The sequence below is a fragment of the Aulonocara stuartgranti genome (genome assembly GCF_965226115.1).
Source record: "Aulonocara stuartgranti genome assembly, chromosome: 20".
In the NCBI taxonomy this organism is placed as follows: domain Eukaryota; kingdom Metazoa; phylum Chordata; class Actinopteri; order Cichliformes; family Cichlidae; genus Aulonocara; species Aulonocara stuartgranti.
The window spans coordinates 36,652,342-36,672,270 of NC_138956.1; the positions used below are offsets into that span (position 1 = coordinate 36,652,342).

General features: G+C 44.4%; 1 protein-coding gene across 2 annotated transcripts in view; it reads left to right on the forward strand.

Annotated features, from left to right (window-relative positions):
• LOC309697015 (PDZ domain-containing protein 4-like) overlaps positions 1–19,929 on the forward strand; it is a 46,566-nt gene that overhangs the window by 17,969 nt on the left and 8,668 nt on the right. For both annotated transcript variants that reach the window (XM_082518623.1, XM_082518624.1), the window contains exons 2-9: positions 4,560–4,613; positions 6,296–6,398; positions 8,139–8,379; positions 8,514–8,598; positions 10,676–10,774; positions 11,502–11,564; positions 15,032–15,133; positions 19,369–19,829. In XM_082518623.1, the coding sequence (XP_082374749.1) occupies positions 4,560–4,613; positions 6,296–6,398; positions 8,139–8,379; positions 8,514–8,598; positions 10,676–10,774; positions 11,502–11,564; positions 15,032–15,133; positions 19,369–19,829 (1,208 nt within the window). The remainder of the gene's footprint in view (positions 1–4,559; positions 4,614–6,295; positions 6,399–8,138; positions 8,380–8,513; positions 8,599–10,675; positions 10,775–11,501; positions 11,565–15,031; positions 15,134–19,368; positions 19,830–19,929) is intronic.

A 19,929-nucleotide genomic window follows, 5' to 3' on the forward strand; every position in this document is an offset into this window, starting at 1 on the left:
CTCAGCTTGACTGCTATTAGACTCTGAAAGTCCAGATAACTGAAAGAGGTGAGAAAGAGAAATCAGAGTGCCATTCATTCCTTTTTTCATCTTCTTTGTCACCCATCCCCCATTTTCTCTCTTTCTACTCCTCATTTTTCTTGCAGTTTGTCCTGATTTCATCCTCCATCTCCTCTTTCTTCCTCTCTGACCGCTCCCGTCTCCTCCTGCTGCTCTCTCTCTCTCCCTCGGGTATGATTATAGTATCTCTGCTTTCCCCTCGGCGTGCTCTGAAATGAAAAATGGATCCCTCACACATCTCTCTCGCCTGTTTGTGTGTTCATGCGCTATAGAGACCGGGTGGGTGAAAAAGATAAATGACAGGAAAATGTGTTCATGTGGAACTAGTTCTGCGTGTGTGCTGATAGATGTGGTGGAAGTGTGTGTTGATGGCATCAGTAAATAGTTAATGAGCAGAGAGAAGAAACGTGTTGAAGCCCCAGGAGCTGCTGATGCAAACGGAAACACTGAAAACACGGCAACAACAATGCAGAACAATAAAAGGAGTCACCGGCGGCTCCACGTGCCACGACGATCAGAGCAGCTTAAAGCTGATGGCAGTCATTTTACTCAAAAGCCCAGCAGGCCTGTAAAGTCTCAGCGCACCGTCTGCTTCAGTGGCAGCTTTTACTCGTCTCTACTTTCGCTCTAATCAGTTCTGCTGCCTGTTTGCACGTCAAGTCCCATGTCAGACTCGGCTGTGACGGCCGTTTGTGTCAGCCGGTAAACGTTGAGCCCAAGTGCAGGAATAATAGAGTCCAGTCATCCTTTTAAAGGTTTGTGTTCTTCACATGCCTAAAACTGCACTCTTCATGCTGAGCTTCCTGTGATGGATTTAGGGTTGGGGTTTTGTTAATTTGGTGTTATGGTACTATCATGTCATTAAGATAAGATGGGGCCTTTTATGTGAGCAGAAGGATTGTAAACCCGATTCTGTTTATGGGAGAACACATTTGTTTTTCTCGACAAACTGAACCTGCTGCGCCTATTAATTAAAAAGGAACACATCATGTGTTCTTTGTTAATATTGGCTGAAGAAGTCAGGAGCCAAACAGCAAAGGAGTCTCCCCCACAGGGTTAAAAAGGATGATTTTAGGAATGCTTTCCACTTGTTGAATACAATCAATAATCCATCTTAAACACAACAGGCTTCTGATGGAGTTTCATCCAGCTGAACTGAAAGCTCCATCGGATGTCGGGGTTCTCTCACGGGAAAAGTAGAAGGGCTGTTTCCAACAAAAGGCAACAGTCAGCTCTTTTCTCTCAGTCAATTATTAATTTCACACTCCACTTAGCTGTGATTTCTGTCCGCCTAATGTGGCAGAGCCCAGTCGGGACGAGTATTGTCATCGTCCTGTAGCCACACGTGCACGCCGCCGTAATGAGCCGGAGCGCGGCGGGGGGGGGGGGGGGGATGTTTTGAGTGCTATAATTATCATGGACAAGAAAATCACACACTCAGAGTCAAGTTCCACATCCACACAAACAAACACAGTGACGCCAGCGTGCTCACCAGCCGTGCCATCAGAGGCGACAGCTAAGACGCGCACGTCGCTCAACTTAAAAACCAAAAAGCAACTGTTTAAATATTAAATCTGCAACGTGAAATAATTAACTAGAAACATTCTGCCTTAAAACTTCTTTACTTTATTTAAATGTGAAACATTCAGAGTCATATAAAAGGACTTAATGGTGCTCTTCAAAAAAGTCCAACTCGCTCAGTTATTTTCCAACAAGCGTTAAAACACAGGACACTTAAACATGAGCTCATAGCCTTTGTACAACACACTAAAGAGCAAATGTTTGTGTCCCATATGCACACACACACGCACACACACACACACACACACACACACACACACACACACACACACACACACACACACACACAGAAATGTTTTTAGTCAGTGCAGAGATTCCAGGCAGGCGTGTTTAATGGGAGATGAAACACACAATAACAGTGAGAGCCTGATAGATGATTGTGATTATTGACTGGATATTGACCGTCTCAAGCCTCATGTTCACTGACAAACACGTACAGATGCGCGTGCGCGGACACACACACACACACACACACACACACACACACACACACACACTGCCAGACAACCTGCAGAGGGCATGTAATGCATAACAATTAGCTCTGAAACAAAGGCAGGGAGGAGGAGGAGTGTGTGTCTGTGTGTCTGTGTGGGTCCATGCATGTGTTCATGAGCTGGTGTGTCTCACCTGGAAGTAGCAGGTTAGGCTGTACGTTTAGTTGCTTCCTGCATGTGTGTCTCCAGGCATTAGTTTGATGAGTGTGTGTCTGCACACATTAATCTGATGTGTTGACTCCAGCACGCCTGAGCAGCTAATAGATACAGTGCATTAATTATTACAGCACATACCTGTAGAAACACTGAACATTCTCATAAATAATTACCTGCATGTTCATTTCTAAGCAGGTGTTTCCTTTAATATCTCCCCCCGAGTGACGGCTGCACACCCTCTGTTCTGCTTACAGCTGTATTACTTATGCTAATGTGTGCAGCTCATTGCGTAAATGCTTGTCACGAGCTGTTGATTGAGGCGGGAGCCAACTAGAGGTGAGCGGCTAGCTTGTAAATTGGCGTCTGTTCTGCCTTAAGTGTGCAAAACACTGTGTGGGTTTCATTTGACAGTTTGTGTGCTGTAACATGTGGCACTACACCTGAAGTCTGGACGTGGAGCAGGTCCCATCATAATGTCCACCATGAGGTTACTTAGTGGTAATGTTTTCACCAGGGCTAAAAATGCTAACAGGAACGATGCTGCACTTTGTGACATCACATGAAAACAGGTTTTCTGCTATTTTATATTTTTGTGCAAAATGCTACAACAGCCATGTTTGCACATCTTCCTGCTGCTGACTGATCACTAAATGGATGATAATTGTCTGATAATTATTTAAAACAGCATCAATAAGCAGAAATGCTTCATGAATGAACTCAGTGTAAAGCTCATGGTTCACTGTGAACAGATCGCCAGCCCCTCCCAGGGCTAACACAGAGAGGGCACCATTCATGCTCACACCCATGACTGAGTACTGTGAGCCAGAGAGAACCCACACAGCCGGCCCGTGGATTCAAACCCAGGACCGTCCTGCTGTGAGGCAGCAGAGGCGCTTTTCTGATGTCATCTGAGCCTTTTGGTTCAGTTTGTAACGTTGAGGGTGGCGTCTTCCTAACACTGCATGAATAGCTTAAAATGACTGAAGGCTACCCTCAGAGTACAGGATAGGAGTACTGCGTGTTGTTCCCGAACAATAACTTGAAAAAATACCAGTTATGAATAATTCCAAAAGTAATTAAACTGCAATTAATTGAGTAAAAATACACAGATGGAGAAAAAGTGTTTAGTGCAGGTGAAGATGTTGAGTTTCAGATGTTGAAAGGTGAGAAAACTGATTTGTGATAGAAAAGCTGAACACAGACAGGAGCGACGTCCTGTTTGTGAGACGCCTCCTTTTCTGATCCAGACCAAAACAAAAACCGGGAGAAGTGTTTGATCACAGCTCTCCAACAGCGACACCAAAAATCCACAAAGATCCTCAGTGGAGCAGAAGCTCCTGTTTTAAGCTCAGCTTGTCAGAAAGATTCTGTCAAACATGGCTATAAATCTGTAAAGTGCCAGAGCACAAAGGCAAAACAGTGGTTTGCCATCATCTTAGTGACGTCTATTCGACTCATTTCCAGCACATCATAGCGCTCCGGGTACTTCGACTTGCTCCCACAGTCCAAAGACATGCAGTCAGGTTACACGGTGATTCTCTACAGGAGTAAATGTGACTGTGAATGTTTGTCTGTGGCTCTGTGTCAGCCCTGAGACGCTACCTGACTAAGGTGTGCCCCCAGCCCCAGACAGGCTCCGCCCCCACACGACCCTGAATTGAATAAGCAGAAGAAAATGAATAGATGGATGTAATGCTCCTTTAGTGCAGCCCTCAGTTCAGCCTCTGGTCTTCTCTTCTTTTGTTTGGCTGCTCCTCACAAACAGCAGGTGGGTGGAGCTTCTTACACCACCTCACGATGACATCACACAGATCAAAAAGCAGAAGTGTTTCAAGCAGTCAGACAGAGTACTTCTACACACACTGACCGCATCATTATTACAAATGCATAAAATCAGCAACAACATAGCTGTGCGTCCAGTTTGTAACAAAATACAGAAAAACATTTATTTACGTTTATTTTATTTTTAGACGTCATTTCATTGTTAAAAACATTAGACCCTGATTGTGTTTGTGCGCCTTTTATTTCATAGCATTTATAAAATAACAGGTGGAAAAATGAAATATTTGAGTGGTTTTTAAACACAGTGGAGCCAATGAGGAATGTTACACCTAAAATGTGGAAAACCCTTCGGAAACATTAAATCTCTCCATGTGTTAGACAAGAAAAGAAAAAAAAGGAATTTTGTCTCGTTTTCTGTTCCTGGACAAACTCCAGGGCGTCTCTGTGACCTCACTGACCATCAGTCTGTGTCTTTCTCTCTCTTAGCAGAAAGGCTGGAGTAGCTCCCTGCGGCCGATGGACAGACACGGAAACGTAAAGGTAGATCTCACTGCTGCCATCCGTCAGCTTCCAGTGATCCTCCTCCGTGTCTGACTTCTCTTCCTCTTTGCCTGCTGTCCCGCTTCCCTCCATCCGCCTTCTATCTGTCATCTTTAATACGGTTCCACTCCCATAAAGCTGATGACAGATAGAGAATATTTCCTCCCACTCTGCCGCCTACACAGTTTTTAATAACTGATTTATTGGAGGAAGGTCTGATAAGTGTGCGCCAGCTCTCTGCGCTACCAGAAGCTCTCTTTCATGTTTCCACATCTACATTTTAAGCTTTCTGTATTCACTGCCTCCATGTTTCAACACCTTCCTTTACTCTTACAATACAGCTTCCACCTCTGATTCCAAAACCTTTAATCTCACAGGAACAACATTTTAAATAAAAAGCCCTCAGTAGAATATTACACAGTGACAGGTGGAAAGACTTGGCTTAGAATATTTTATTAAAGAATAAATAAGCAGAGTGTTTTCTTCAGTTTTCTGTTGGGCTCTATCACTGTTTCTCTTTAATAAGATCAGAGAGGTTCAAAGTTCAGTAAGTGACCGAGCAGCAGTCATTCTAAACAGAACCCACCAAGAAAGTTCCCACCTCGTCCACTCACCGCTCGGGTCCTCTACCAGAGGCCTGGGAGCTTGAGGGTCCTGCGCAGTATCTTAGCTGTTCCCAGGACTGCGCTCTTCTGGACAGAGATCTCCGATGTTGTTCCCGGGATCTGCTGGAGCCACTCGCCTAGCTTGGGAGTCACCGCACCTAGTGCTCCAATTACCACGGGGACCACCGTCACCCTCCACATTTTTCTCGAGCTCTTCTCTGAGCCCTTGGTATTTCTCCAGCTTGTTCCTTCTTCCTGATATTGCTGTCATTCGGAACTGCTACATCGATCACTACGGCCGTCTTCTTCTGTTTGTCTACCACCACTATGTCCGGTTGGTTAGCCACCACCATTTTGTCCGTCTGTATCTGGAAGTCCCACAGGATCTTAGCTCGGTCATTCTCCACCACCCTTGGGGGCATCTCCCATTTTGACCTCGGGACTTCCAGGTTATACTCGGCACAGATGTTCCTGTACACTATGCCGGCCACTTGGTTATGGCGTTCCATGTATGCCTTGCCTGCTAGCATCTTGCACCCTGCTGTTATGTGCTGGATTGTCTCTGGGGCATCTTTACACAGCCTGCACCTGGGGTCCTGCCTGGTGTGATAGACCCCAGCCTCTATGGATCCGTGCTCAGAGGTTATATATACACATATATATGAAGCATAGTGAAAAACACCACAACATTAAACACATCCAGTATTAGTGAGCTTTTAACAAAGATAAGCATCAGATTAGATGTTGATTCTTCATACAAGAAAATAGTTTAACACAACTCAAAGAATAAAAAGATCCTGATTGAATTAAATAAAGTAGAATTTATTCTTTTCTTTTTTCCTCCTTGTTTTAAATGTGTTTTTGTTTATTGATTTTAATCCAAATGCATGTCCATGAGTTTGGCTAAAGGCTGTTTGAGTTCTTTTTCATCAGCCTCTGATATGATGCTAAATTATTGTGTCTGCATACATTTCATCACCGTCTCTGATTTTTGTTTTCCTTGTGAACTTAATTTATTCTTCATGCGTTCATTGTCTGCATATAAATGAAGCTGGATAAACCTGCATTCTTCTTTAGCTCAGAGGAAGAAGACCCTCTCAGCTGCCGCTAGACCGATCACAAAACTCCCAGGAGCCTTTGAGCCAGTCTGGGCTGGGGTGCAAAAGTCACAGGAGGAAAGGTAAACAGTTTATCAGATATTAGACGCATGCAAAAGCACAGACCGTGTCAGTGCTTTTACCTGCTTCTTTCACAGGTGCTTCCTCCTGTCTTTGAAGTTTTGTGTTTCTGTCAGACACAAATCCTTTTTCCTTTCTTTTCCCGTCTCATCCTCACTTCTCTTCCTCACTTTTAGCCCAAACCACACTTAATGCTCTCTCTTTCACCGTTCCCATATTCTTGCCTCATTACATCTCAGCTAATCTTTTCATCCTTTTCTTTTCGTTCTGCCTCATTTAAGCTAATGTTGTTGTGATATTTTATCTGTCTCGTCTTTCTCCCTCATTTCTTTAAACTTTTCATCTCTCTCGCTCTTAGCATCAAATATTCGTGTCATTGCTGCAGTTCAGCCATCTTTTCTGATGTAACTGCAGCGTTTTAATATCCGTGCCTCTGTTTCACTATCACTCACGTCACCTGCCTCCTTTCAAGTCTGCTCACTTCAGTTACTCGAGCAAACAGTTGCTGATGAAAACACATGTATGCAATATTGTGCAATATTACTATGAAAAACATACAGTCACCTGTGAGCCACACATGATGACGGTGGGGAAAAAGAAAAGACCTCCATCAGTAGGTAACATTTCAGACAACTGCAAAGTGAAAGCAAGGCGATCGAAAGGTCCCACAGCCAGTGAACGCATCTACTGCCACTTGGTCCTTTCATATGAGTCAGTTAGCCCGATTAGGCTCTAAATCAGCCACCACAGCAGGACTTAGTGAAGGCCAGTATCATGGTTTGATTCAAAACCTTGTGACCGGGAGGGGTGAGAGAAGGAAGACAGGATAAAAGACTTATAAATGTAATGCAGCTGTTATTGAGGGCGGAGAGGTGATTTGTGTTTGTGAGCAAATCTCCAGCAGATAGAAAAGACAGTCCAGGTCTGATGTGGACGAAAATGTTGGTGAGCATCAGATCACAGGTGCAAATAGTCTGTAAATGCTGGGAGTCTGGGTTCATGGTGTTCTCTTCTCTGTAGAGCTTCTGAAGGTCAGCTGAGTAAATCTGAGAAAAAGCAAAGCCTGAAATGTGAAGGCAGCGTTTGGCTTCAGATGGACTGCTACTTTGTGTGATAGCAGGACGTCTGAACTCTTCATCATGTTAGACGCCACCTCTGAAGGTTGTAGCTCAAAGCTGCTCCTTTGATTTCGCTGACCTGATCATGCACCACCAACCTGGGACTCTCCACCGTTTGACCCTAGAACTGAAGAAGCTTCTCGGATGAGAGGTGAAACGTTTTCAAGCAACTTAAAGAAGTCCGGATGCTTTTCTTTCCAAGCTCCTTAGAAAACATTCTCAGGTTCACAGTTGGAAGAGTAAGACAAAGACAAAATGAAAGGTTGGAGCTAGAAGTGACCAAAAGGATAGGAGTGTGTAGCCCAGTTAACATTTATTTCTGCTATAAAGTCAATCATTCTCATATTAGAGTCTAATGAGGAAGGGCAGTTTTTAACACGTCTACGTCAGTTACACTTTTCACATCTTTCTGCTGTACATGATAAGCCTGGGTTAGCAATAAGCACCCCAAATTATAACTACTTGTTTGGATACAGTTTGTTTGGACGTGGTTCCATGTGGGACATCTTCAAATCATCACAAAATATTATAACGTGTAAATTTCAGTTTGTCCCAAGAGTTTCAGTTTAAACTCGGCTCCGCTCCGTCATCTGTGCTCCTGAATCTCCTGCGTCTCCTCCTCAGGTACGTTGGTGTGCGGAAACGGGACGGTCAGCTCCTCCGTCTCTTCTGTTGCCATGGTGGCGATCCCTGACTGTGTTGACAATGCAACGCAGACTGACATCAGTTTCCAGAACACTCTGACCCTGGGGAGAAGCAGAGGTCACCACCACCACTATGGTGAGGGAGGCTCCTCCTCTCCCCCACCACCTCCTCCATCACCTCCCCTCCCTCACCTGGCAGTGCCGTACGAGATCAATGAGTTGTACGTTCTGACTCGTGGTCATTTCTTCACACTAAAACAACATTGATTTAAAACTTTCCACACATTCCACAAATGTCTCAAACACTGGACACGATGGTGATCGGTTCCTCTGTCCCCCACCTCTCTGTCTCCAGCTGTGTGTTTGAATACAACGACCCCAATGACTACTTTGATGTATCCAACCACGAGGTGGACAGGCAGGATGACCTGGAATATGAGGTGAGAAAGCGTCAGCTGCATTTCCAACAACCAAATGACACAAAATGAAAATGCTCCAAAAATTCCTTAGGCAGTTTTTCCCATTCACTAACACAATGGTTGTCAACCTTTTTCAAGCACTGGGCCCCATCCTGAGAGGAACCTCCACATACCCAGAGGCAAATTTGTGACTCCATGAAAAATACATGCACAAAGCCACATGCAAGTCACTTATTCTGATGAATACGTCTGGAATATAAAGCAGGGCTCCCAGCTGTGGTTCATCATGTCAGCTCAGAGCAAAGACTCAATTTTCATGCATTTTCAATCACGTGTCTCCCCTGTGAAAGCAAGACAGAAGATACCATTCACTGTTTCACTGCATGTGAAGGATATCCAGAATAAGACTGAAACACATTGGTTGGCCTGGCTGTGTTCACATTTTAATTTGATCCATATGAGCCACACAGTGGATGAATTTGACTGCAGCGTAGGAGACGGTAGTTTACGTCTCCGAGACAAATCTTTGTTCGTTGGTCTGGAGATAATTTTTCACAACTGATGCATATTAAGACTTAAAGTAGCACACTCTCTATTTGAGTCCAAACTAAACTGTCTACTGCGCTCACTCTGCATGCACCTTTGTGGGCGACATTTCCATCGATCCACATTTTCTGTTGCTCATCCAGGACGGGTTTCAGCAGTCGCCTCCAGCTGTTCTGGTGGGACACCGAGCTGCTCCCATCCCTGTCCAGTGTGCCTTTGAGCCTCCTCCCTGCTGACCTCAGCCTCACATGACTGCGGTGTAGTTCATTAGTACTCTGATACTAGTCTGTTTTTAATTTATGAAATTAACTTGTGTATAATATTTATCAGTATCAGATTTAGTATTTTTGCATTGTCCTTTTCTCATGGTGGAACCAGTGAAATGATCATTCTTTTAAAGGGAGCATGAAAAAAGACGAGGAAGATGCCAGAGATGAAAAAAATCACTTGAAGTAAAAAATATAAGAATTCAGACATTTATACCTGTGCAGCAACAATCAGGCCATCGAGAGCGTGACTGAAACAAAATGACTTATTTTGTGAGTAAAGGTCAGATCCGTCATATTTTTGGTGTATAAATATCTAATGAGCCGCTGTTTTAGGCTGAATGGACGCTTTTCTTTGTTTCTGCTTCACTGGTTTGACTGTTTCCTCAGACAAATGACAGTTTGGTCATTAGAGAGGTCAGCAAAGTGGAAACGTCTTTTCCAGCTGGTATATCAGAGACTTCCTCTGTCATTCAGTTCTTCAAATTACAATCGTTAGATAGCGTGCCCCCTTACTTACATCCTTATCTCCAGATTTAATTGCCTTCCTTGAATTTCATCCTTCATTTCCTTCCTAAATCACCTTCTCCTCTCTGTCCATTTCCTCTGTTGATGCCCTCCAGCTAAAACCAGTGAGGTGATTGCTGGATATATGATGGTCTTAACTGGTCTTTACAAACCTCATCCTATTATTGATGATTTGCGGTGGTCTTTGAAGAGCGCTCACTTGCTCTGTCTGCTCAGTTTTATCCTTCAATAAGGTTTCTGTTCAAAGTCAGTTCGATCAGACATTTTAATCGTTTTTATCCCATTTCTCTGACCTCATTATTGCTCCTAACCTTTTTATTTGCCCTCTTGTTCCCCTCACAAACATGGATGCTCTCACCCTTCAACATATTTGTCACGTATCAATTATTAGCAAGTTCTGTGTGTCAGCGTATGAAATACAGTGAAAGAACAGACAACACAAACTTTATCTGATCAGGTCTGTGTGAAGTTTCAGGTTATGGGTCAGTAACTTTAGAAAAGCATTTGGGTCTCTGTTAGAGTGGATGGACTGAGAGCCTCAACGGTTTTTCAAATGTTCAGATACAAAGAACAGTGAGATTTTTCATGTTGGACCGTTTCAGCTTTACACTGAGCTGTAAAGGAGACGGGAGCCACTCAGATAATATTCATGATAATAACTGCTTCACACTTGCAGAATCAACAAACAAACAAAGCTACGTGAAGAGCTGCGAGGCTCACCAGGAAGCATCTAACAGTGTTACCTGTGTTTCCTGCAGGAGGTGGAGCTGTACAAGTCCAGCCAGCAGGAGAAGCTGGGTCTGACGGTCTGCTACAGGACGGATGATGAGGAGGATCTTGGCATTTATGTTGGGGAGGTAACAGGAGACAGGAACCTATCTTCTTTTAGCCCTTTATTTGAAAGTCATTAGTGCATTTACTAATTCACTCTCTAAACTCACTCTCTAGTAGTTTTTCTGTACATCATTTGGTAACACTTTATAACACAACCCTTGAATAAGGCGCAAGTACCCTGTACTTATGTGCAGTTTGAGGGCAGCAAGTCAGGCTTTTGCAGAAAACAATAAAACAAGTACACTGTAAGTATCCTGTAGTTTCTATGGTGTGCTTTGTGTTATGCAGTGACTAAGGTTCTAGTATCCTGTACTTATGATTTTACAGGGTACATGAGATGTAAAATGGGGAAATATTGCTTGATTTTCTGGAAATTTACCATGAAATGACCCAGTACTTAAAATTTTATTTTTTTGTTATTATTTTATTGTTTCCTGTAAAACTAAAAACAAAACTGTGCATAATCACAGGGTACATGTGGTCTAACAGCGTAATTATTTTATTGTTTCCTGCTAAAACCTGACTTGCTGCCTGCAAGTACAGGGTACCTGCGCCTTATTCACGGTGTTCTACAGTGTTACTGCTCATTTAATGCATCCATTTAATGACTTCATTCATTACTTCTTAGAACCAGCCTCTCCTAATTTCTATTAATTAGGCCAGCCTATAGTGACTTACTCATGTATTTATTATTAATGCATCTCTTTCCTAACTTATGAGGTAATGTATCACTTCTCACTTTCATGCGAGGTTAATCCAAACAGCATCGCAGCCAAGAACGGACGCATCAGAGAGGGCGATCGAATACTGCAGGTACGCAGACTCAAAACAAAAGGGAGGTGATTAAGAAACACTTCCACACTTTCTACAGAGCACAGTTATTAATAAACACAGGTGTTGTTTTTAACTGATTTGAAATTTTGAGTTTCGTCCTTCAGGTAAGTCAAAAACACGTCCTCCAGAAATAAAGCACAAACGTGTCCTCTCCCAGATTTAATGACTGTGAGGGTTAAAACAGACTCAGATCGAACTATGTAAATTTATACCTGCGACCCCTGGGACACTTCTGTCCAATCAGAGCGAGCTGTCAGCAGCCCAGTTACTGCTTCCCTAAAAATAGACTGCCAGAGAGAAATGGTGGGGGAGACAACATGTCACCCTGCGCTTCCACCGCTGCTCCTGAAGGCTGTGTGCAGACACTCGGAGACAAAAGGTGAACTTAAATACAGCTTTAATGCTGAACTCCAAAAAGGTACCAAAACTAAGACTCCAAGGTAAACTTACACAAACAGAACACACAGCAAGATAAGGATAGATGGCGACACAGAGAAACACAGGGCTTAAACACACAGAGGGAGCAATCAGGGAAAGGGTAACAGGAGGGAGACACAGCTGGGGCAACTCAGGCCTAACGAGACAAAGGAAGCACGACCAGATGCATTAACATGAGACACAGACTTTCAAAGTAAAACAGGAAACATAACACAGACTCACAGGCAGGCACTGCAACAGAGGGAACAGAGACGTAGACTGACACAGAGATACAGCAACAGAACAGAACCCGAAAACACAACTGTGACAAAGAAACCAAACGACTGGAAGTGATAAACAAAGCAAAAATCAAAGTCCAATAATAATTCAATTCTATTTTATTTACATAGCGCCAAATCACAACAAAAGTCGCATCAAGGCGACTTTCTTTGTCATTTAATAATGAACACTCAGAACTCTGGGTCGACGACCCAGGCACCCCAACAGTTCCTGTCTGTTTGTCAGAGAATAGAGACTGGCATAACACAGCTGGCAGTCAATCTTAATGTATCTCATTCTATAGTTCTTGTGCATGAACGCTGTGCATATGAAACAGCTGCTCTAAAACACAGTGATGGTGAGACGCAGTAAAATAAAGGTAATTAACCTCGAGTCCAGACTAAAAAGGAACCAAATTTGAGTTAGACGTTGTTTGTAATCTGTTACAGAGTGAATATAGACTTAAATAACAAACAGTCAGCTCCTGCTGCCAACATGATGCAGGAAGGAGAAAGAAGAAGGTGTGAAAGCCTGATGTCAAGTTTTGAAATGTGAAAACAGGAAGAAGGATCCCAGAGAAGACGAGCGAGGACAGCTTCGTGCTTTAAGTGAAAACGGGACTCGCAGTAGGGGAATCAAAAAACAGGACAAACAGGAACTACAGGACAAGAGCAGACCAACAAAGGAAATGAGAAGGACACTGCAATCTGAAAAGCTGTCAAATGAAAATGATATAAATAGAAAAAACACAAACACGTCACCTACAAACTCGGAGCTTAAAACGACCTGCTTGATGGCGTATTGATGCCCAGGCTGCCGTCACTACTTTACCAACCACTGTTAGGCTACCGTGAGGTTGGGCCGTCTGCAGGAGCTTTAAGCACATGGAGTCTGTGGCTGATCCGTTTCACGTGTGTGTGGTTCTTCATGCTTTACGGAGTGCTAACTAATGAAAACCTCACACTGAAGCTACTGTCTGCTTATCATTGTTGAATCCTTAATGCTGATTTAGATTACCTCTTCATGGGAAACCCCCAAACTCCACAGCCTCATATGTGATACTGCACAGTGAATTCCCCGTACCTTCTGATTGGATGGGAGCTTACAGCCTGCCTTTAACGTTTTCTACTGTCGTGCCCATCAGCGCACAATGTGCTTTGAAGTAGCAGCCAAGAAAGGTGTAATTTAAGTCTACGAGCAGTGAACACCCGTGTGCACACCTGTGTGGATCAGCGCTTGTATTCAAATGGTTTCCCCATGTAATGGTCTGCAAGAGAATGTAGGGCGCCATAGCCCTGTCCCCCAGGGCATGAAGCAGGCATGGAGGAGATCCAGGCCCCAGACATCCAGAGGCCCCAGAGTGCGAGAGCCCAAGGAGGACCACCGGAGGGGCATCGTGCCACCCTCATGGGAAGGGCTGAGGATCCCCAGATGAGGGGTCACCCAGGAGCCACCGAGCAGAAGCTAGAGGGACCTGCACCGGCGTGCCCGCCGGCTCTGCCAGCAGCCAGCTGTGCCAGAGTGAACCGAGCCGCAGGCACAGTTCACTCTGCGGGAGGGCCCCCCGCACCCCGGAGGAGGCCTGACCGAGCAACAGGCGCCAGGCCCCTCCAGGTAGCCACCGGGAGTGAGCCGGTACATACCTGAGCGCCCAGCCCCGGACACCAAGAACCACCAACGCACCGACCCCTAAGGGCATCAGTCACCGGCAGGGAGTGTGGTGAGGGGAGATAGGCCTTGGAGGGCCTGGGAGTTCCCAGAGAGGTGGAGTCTAAGACCCGACCTGACATATAGACACAGACAAACAGGCACACACAGACACAAACATGCGTTCCCACCCTCATGCACACATATACAAACACTCAGCACTCACCCAACGTAAGGATTGACATAAATGGACATGTACACACAATCACACTCCCCAAACATACTCTATACCCCGGGTCCAGGTACCCTCGCCCCCAGAGGGGGAAACAGAACCCAGACCCAAGAGATGTTACCCTTCACCCCGGGGTGGAGGCAAGCAGACCGTCCCAGGCTCCGCAGCATCAGGGAGGCCAATCGGACAGCTAACATCTCCTCCCAGCCCCCCCGCCCCGATGGCTAGCAGAGAACGGGGGTGTGTGAAGACCCCATACCTCCCTCCTATTATTTCTAAACCTAAGAGAACAAGTAACAGCATGAGAACATGAGTGCTGCAGATGGACGGGTGAAATTTCGGATTTTTCCTCCAAAAAATGTAGAGAGATACAAAATTCAAAATTCATTACATGTGACAAAGACTGAGTAGTAGTACTCTCAACCACTTTACTGTCTGAGGTGACTTAAGTGGAAGTTTAATTAAGCCTTTTAACATCTGACTGTTCTCAGAGTTTGCCTGTCAAAGCCAAATATGAATAAAATTTATCTTCCTGACATTTCTACTCTCAACCCGCCGACTCACGACCCTGTGAAAACAGTGTCGGGCTAAAGGTAAAGCTGCGATGTGATAAGAATAGAACAGCAGCACCATCACCATGGTAATCCTGCTGTGGACAGATGATGCAAGCACCAGTTCCCATGACATCCATCCCCACAGGGAGGAAGGCCCTTTAAAACAGATGTGCTGTCTCCCTACAAGTGTGGGAAATCCACCAGTGTGGGTATTTTAAAATAAGAAAACATTAAACAAAAGACTAGTTTAAAAAAAGGACAGCTACCTTTTTTATTCCTTCTAATGATTCTAAAATAACTCCTCTCTTCTCTTCCAGATTAACGGCGTGGATATTCAGAACAGGGAGGAAGCCGTGGCCATTTTGACCCGAGAGGACAGCATCAACTTCTCCCTGCTGCTGGCCAGGCCCGACATAGAGGTAGCAACACCATTCAACCAGCCTCCTAAAGAAGTGCACATACTTCTACTGATGAATACTAGTCCTCTTTAACACTGATGAAGGTCCTAACTGTGTTTAAAAACACTGAAGGGCACTAAATTGTCCCCAGAGGATGAATCCTACAAACTTTGATTCATCATCTAGCCAGTCCCTCCTCGGTCTTTCCTGGTGTTGTGTCCATAATGCATCCTAGTCAGACTCTTCAACCACCTGAATTTGCTTAATAGTTAATAAAATAATCCTAATTCAACCAGTGTGTAAATAAATAAATGACAGTGCTTTCCTTCCTTTTCGGGAACAGAACAGGAGCTCTGTAACTTCAGGTTGAACACTGTCGCTCCTGTTTCATCACTCAGCTCGCCTGCAGCCCAGTTTACTAACCTACTTTCTGTCACTTGTGCTGCTGTGGGTGGCCGACATGAGAGGAAACCTTCATAAAAATCATATTCTAGTTCACAGCGTGCTTACAGTCCTGGTTTCCTCCAACAGGAACAATATGTGTTTGCTGCTTCTATCCACCAGTCTGTGACCAATGCAGATGGAAACCCAACAGCTGGGTTGACAGTAAATTGATCTTTTTGTTCAAATATTAAGTCTGGAGCTCTGGTGACCTTTCCTGTCTCGCTACAATCATGATGAAATGCACCATATAATGTTTCAGGGTCACATGAATTAGGCAAAACCTTTAGTTTCCTTTTGATCATCACTGAGCTGTAAATGTATCAGCCATTGGGACACACACACACACACACACACACACACACACACACACACACACACACACACACACACACACACACACACACACACACACACACACAGGCATGCACATCTCTTCAAACAACACTCTCTTGCTATTTTGAACTAGAAGGTTTCTGCACTTGCACACACTCACTATTCAAACAGATACAGCAACAGAACAGAACCCGAAAACACAACTGTGACAAAGAAACCAAACGACTGGAAGTGATAAACAAAGCAAAAATCAAAGTCCAATAATAATTCAATTCTATTTTATTTACATAGCGCCAAATCACAACAAAAGTCGCATCAAGGCGACTTTCTTTGTCATTTAATAATGAACACTCAGAACTCTGGGTCGACGACCCAGGCACCCCAACAGTTCCTGTCTGTTTGTCAGAGAATAGAGACTGGCATAACACAGCTGGCAGTCAATCTTAATGTATCTCATTCTATAGTTCTTGTGCATGAACGCTGTGCATATGAAACAGCTGCTCTAAAACACAGTGATGGTGAGACGCAGTAAAATAAAGGTAATTAACCTCGAGTCCAGACTAAAAAGGAACCAAATTTGAGTTAGACGTTGTTTGTAATCTGTTACAGAGTGAATATAGACTTAAATAACAAACAGTCAGCTCCTGCTGCCAACATGATGCAGGAAGGAGAAAGAAGAAGGTGTGAAAGCCTGATGTCAAGTTTTGAAATGTGAAAACAGGAAGAAGGATCCCAGAGAAGACGAGCGAGGACAGCTTCGTGCTTTAAGTGAAAACGGGACTCGCAGTAGGGGAATCAAAAAACAGGACAAACAGGAACTACAGGACAAGAGCAGACCAACAAAGGAAATGAGAAGGACACTGCAATCTGAAAAGCTGTCAAATGAAAATGATATAAATAGAAAAAACACAAACACGTCACCTACAAACTCGGAGCTTAAAACGACCTGCTTGATGGCGTATTGATGCCCAGGCTGCCGTCACTACTTTACCAACCACTGTTAGGCTACCGTGAGGTTGGGCCGTCTGCAGGAGCTTTAAGCACATGGAGTCTGTGGCTGATCCGTTTCACGTGTGTGTGGTTCTTCATGCTTTACGGAGTGCTAACTAATGAAAACCTCACACTGAAGCTACTGTCTGCTTATCATTGTTGAATCCTTAATGCTGATTTAGATTTCCTCTTCATGGGAAACCCCCAAACTCCACAGCCTCATATGTGATACTGCACAGTGAATTCCCCGTACCTTCTGATTGGATGGGAGCTTACAGCCTGCCTTTAACGTTTTCTACTGTCGTGCCCATCAGCGCACAATGTGCTTTGAAGTAGCAGCCAAGAAAGGTGTAATTTAAGTCTACGAGCAGTGAACACCCCACACACACACACACACACACACACACACACACACACACACACACACACACACACACACACACACACACACACACACACTGCCATGATAAATGTCTCTGGGATGACAGCAGGTCCCACAGTGTGTCCATATCTGCTGACAGAGGAAGGACGGCAGCCCACCATATTCACACATGTCAGCTCAAACACACCTGCACATACATACTTATGGATGATGTTCACAGAGTGTGTGTGTGTGTACTCACATCAACCAGATGAGTGAGCCGTCACTCAGTTACCAACACACACATTTATGACATCTGCATGTCTTCGTTTATGTTTTGCATATATCATGCATGCAGCAGTTCATTCCACCATCATGTAACTCGTGTGTAAAATCATGTAAAAAGCATACGTAACAATAAAAGCATTCGAATCCACAAACATCCTGTTTCGCACTTCCTACTGTGGAATAAACAGCAACACGCTGTCAGCACAAACGATCACATGTCCAACAAACCTAAAAGCTCAAAGTGTTGGAAGTTCAGAGTGAGGTTTAAGAAAGCCACTGATAACAGCCGACTCCAGTTTATATGACAAAGAAAAGAGACGATCAAAACACAAGATTCATCTTTCTGGAAAATTCTAAGCAATATTTTCTTTTATTCAATGGACAAACTATGGCTGCTTTAGTTCTGACACCCATCTGTCTAATCAGAATAAAACATCTGGATGCTGCCGTCAGCACTACAGTTACTGACCATCACATTCCTGCAGATGAGGAGCTATTTACCTCTTGCCTCTGTCACATGCCGCAGGCATCAGTGCAAATATGAAAGCTTTTTATAATGACTGTATAAAACAAAGAATAGTAGATGAACACACCTCTTAAAATGAATAAAAAATAAATCAATAAAAAGATAAAAATAAATGATAAAAACAAAGAAAATCCCTATAAAAACTAGTAAAATGCAACAGGAGGGGAAAAAAGTGGGTTTCAGAGCTGAAAAGGGAAGAAATGGATCAACAGAGGAAAATGAAGGTGAAATATTCCTTCTGTCAAGATGCTCACAAAAAGTCCAAGCTCTTGTAAATAAAGGCTCATAGTGGATTAGACCCTCTTCAGTCCAATCACATAAAATACATTTTTAGACTTTAGGAGCTCTGAAATGCAGGCATGTCCCACCGGGAGGAGGCCCCGGGGCAGACCCAGGACATGCTGGCGAGATTATATCTCTCGGCTGGCCTGGGAACGCCTTGGTATTCCCCCGGATAAGCTGGAGGAGGTGGCTGGGGAGAGGAAGGTCTGGGCCTCTTTGCTTAGGCTGCTGCCCCCGCGACCCGGCCCCGGACAAAGCGGATGAAGATGGATGGATGGATGGAAGGAGCTCTGAAATATCTCTCATTATAAATATTTACCATCTTCAGGTGGCCTTCCTAACCAGCTGGTTTCTGTGGGTTTTGAGTAAGTCGCTGGGCCACAACACATTTCAGTGTTCATTTAATAGTTTTTAGCTAACAATGTGAATTTATGTAGACAGTGAAAAAACAACCAAGCTACTGAAAGCGTGAGGGTTTAAACACACACACACACACACACACACACACACACACACACACACGCACGCACGCACGCACACACACTCAACAAATCAGTACTGTGTGCAGATTTTAACAGATGACAGTACAATGTTGACATTAGTCAAAGTCAAAAAATCAATTTCATAAGGAAACACTGATGCATGAGCTCTCTAATAAGAAATCTGCAGCGTCAATAAAGCACATTAAAGTCACATGAATTCATTTTTCTTGTCAACAACAAACCTGTTACAGCAGCTCCCACAGAATACTCCCATTATAACCCAAGAATGGAGCTGGCAGCACGTTTCTACTCTGTTGTACTGACACTAGTGGGGAAATGTAACTTTTAGCTCTCTGTACTCAGTGATGTGTGACGCTGTGCAGCTCCTGTTAACCCTCAGCTACAGTCTGCACACCGAGCTAACACTCTGTGCTGAAAATCGTTGCCTAACCTGAGAAACTGTTACAAAAGGATTTGTCTCGCTGCAGCATGGCTCTTGACCTCTTTAGTTCATTTTCACCTGGACTGGCTTGTGTCTCTTTGCTTCCAGAATGAAAACCCCATCGATCCAGAGGAGGACATGGAACTGACTCTAGAGGGAGCAGACTTTCCTTCAAACCCACACATTTCATGCTCTCTCAACTCCTCTCATAATACTGGCTACTACCGCCTCCACCAAGGAGGAGAAGGCAGGTCATCCTTTCCTTTAGGAGGAGCAGGGGGAGGCAGAGACGGTGAGGTGGAAGATGAAGAGGATGAAGGAGAGGACGGCGAGCGAGGAGAGAAGGACGACAAAGAGCCACCGGTCCCCCTCCCTCCTCTGCTAAACTTGGCACCTCTGCTGTCCAACAGCCAGGAGCTGGACAGCGGGGTGGGTCGGACAGATGACAGCACCCGCTATGAGGATACATCTGAACATGACCTGCTGGGTGATCAGACCAGTGCCTGTAACACCAACACCACCAACACACCAGGCAGCACCAGGAAGTTCAGACCTGGACCCAGCCCCAGGTACCAGAGAAAGAAAGTTTATTCAAATTATTAAGAAAAAAATGACAAACTCACAAGCTACAATTTGACTTTAAGTGTTTTTCTGCTCATATTTCTGTAC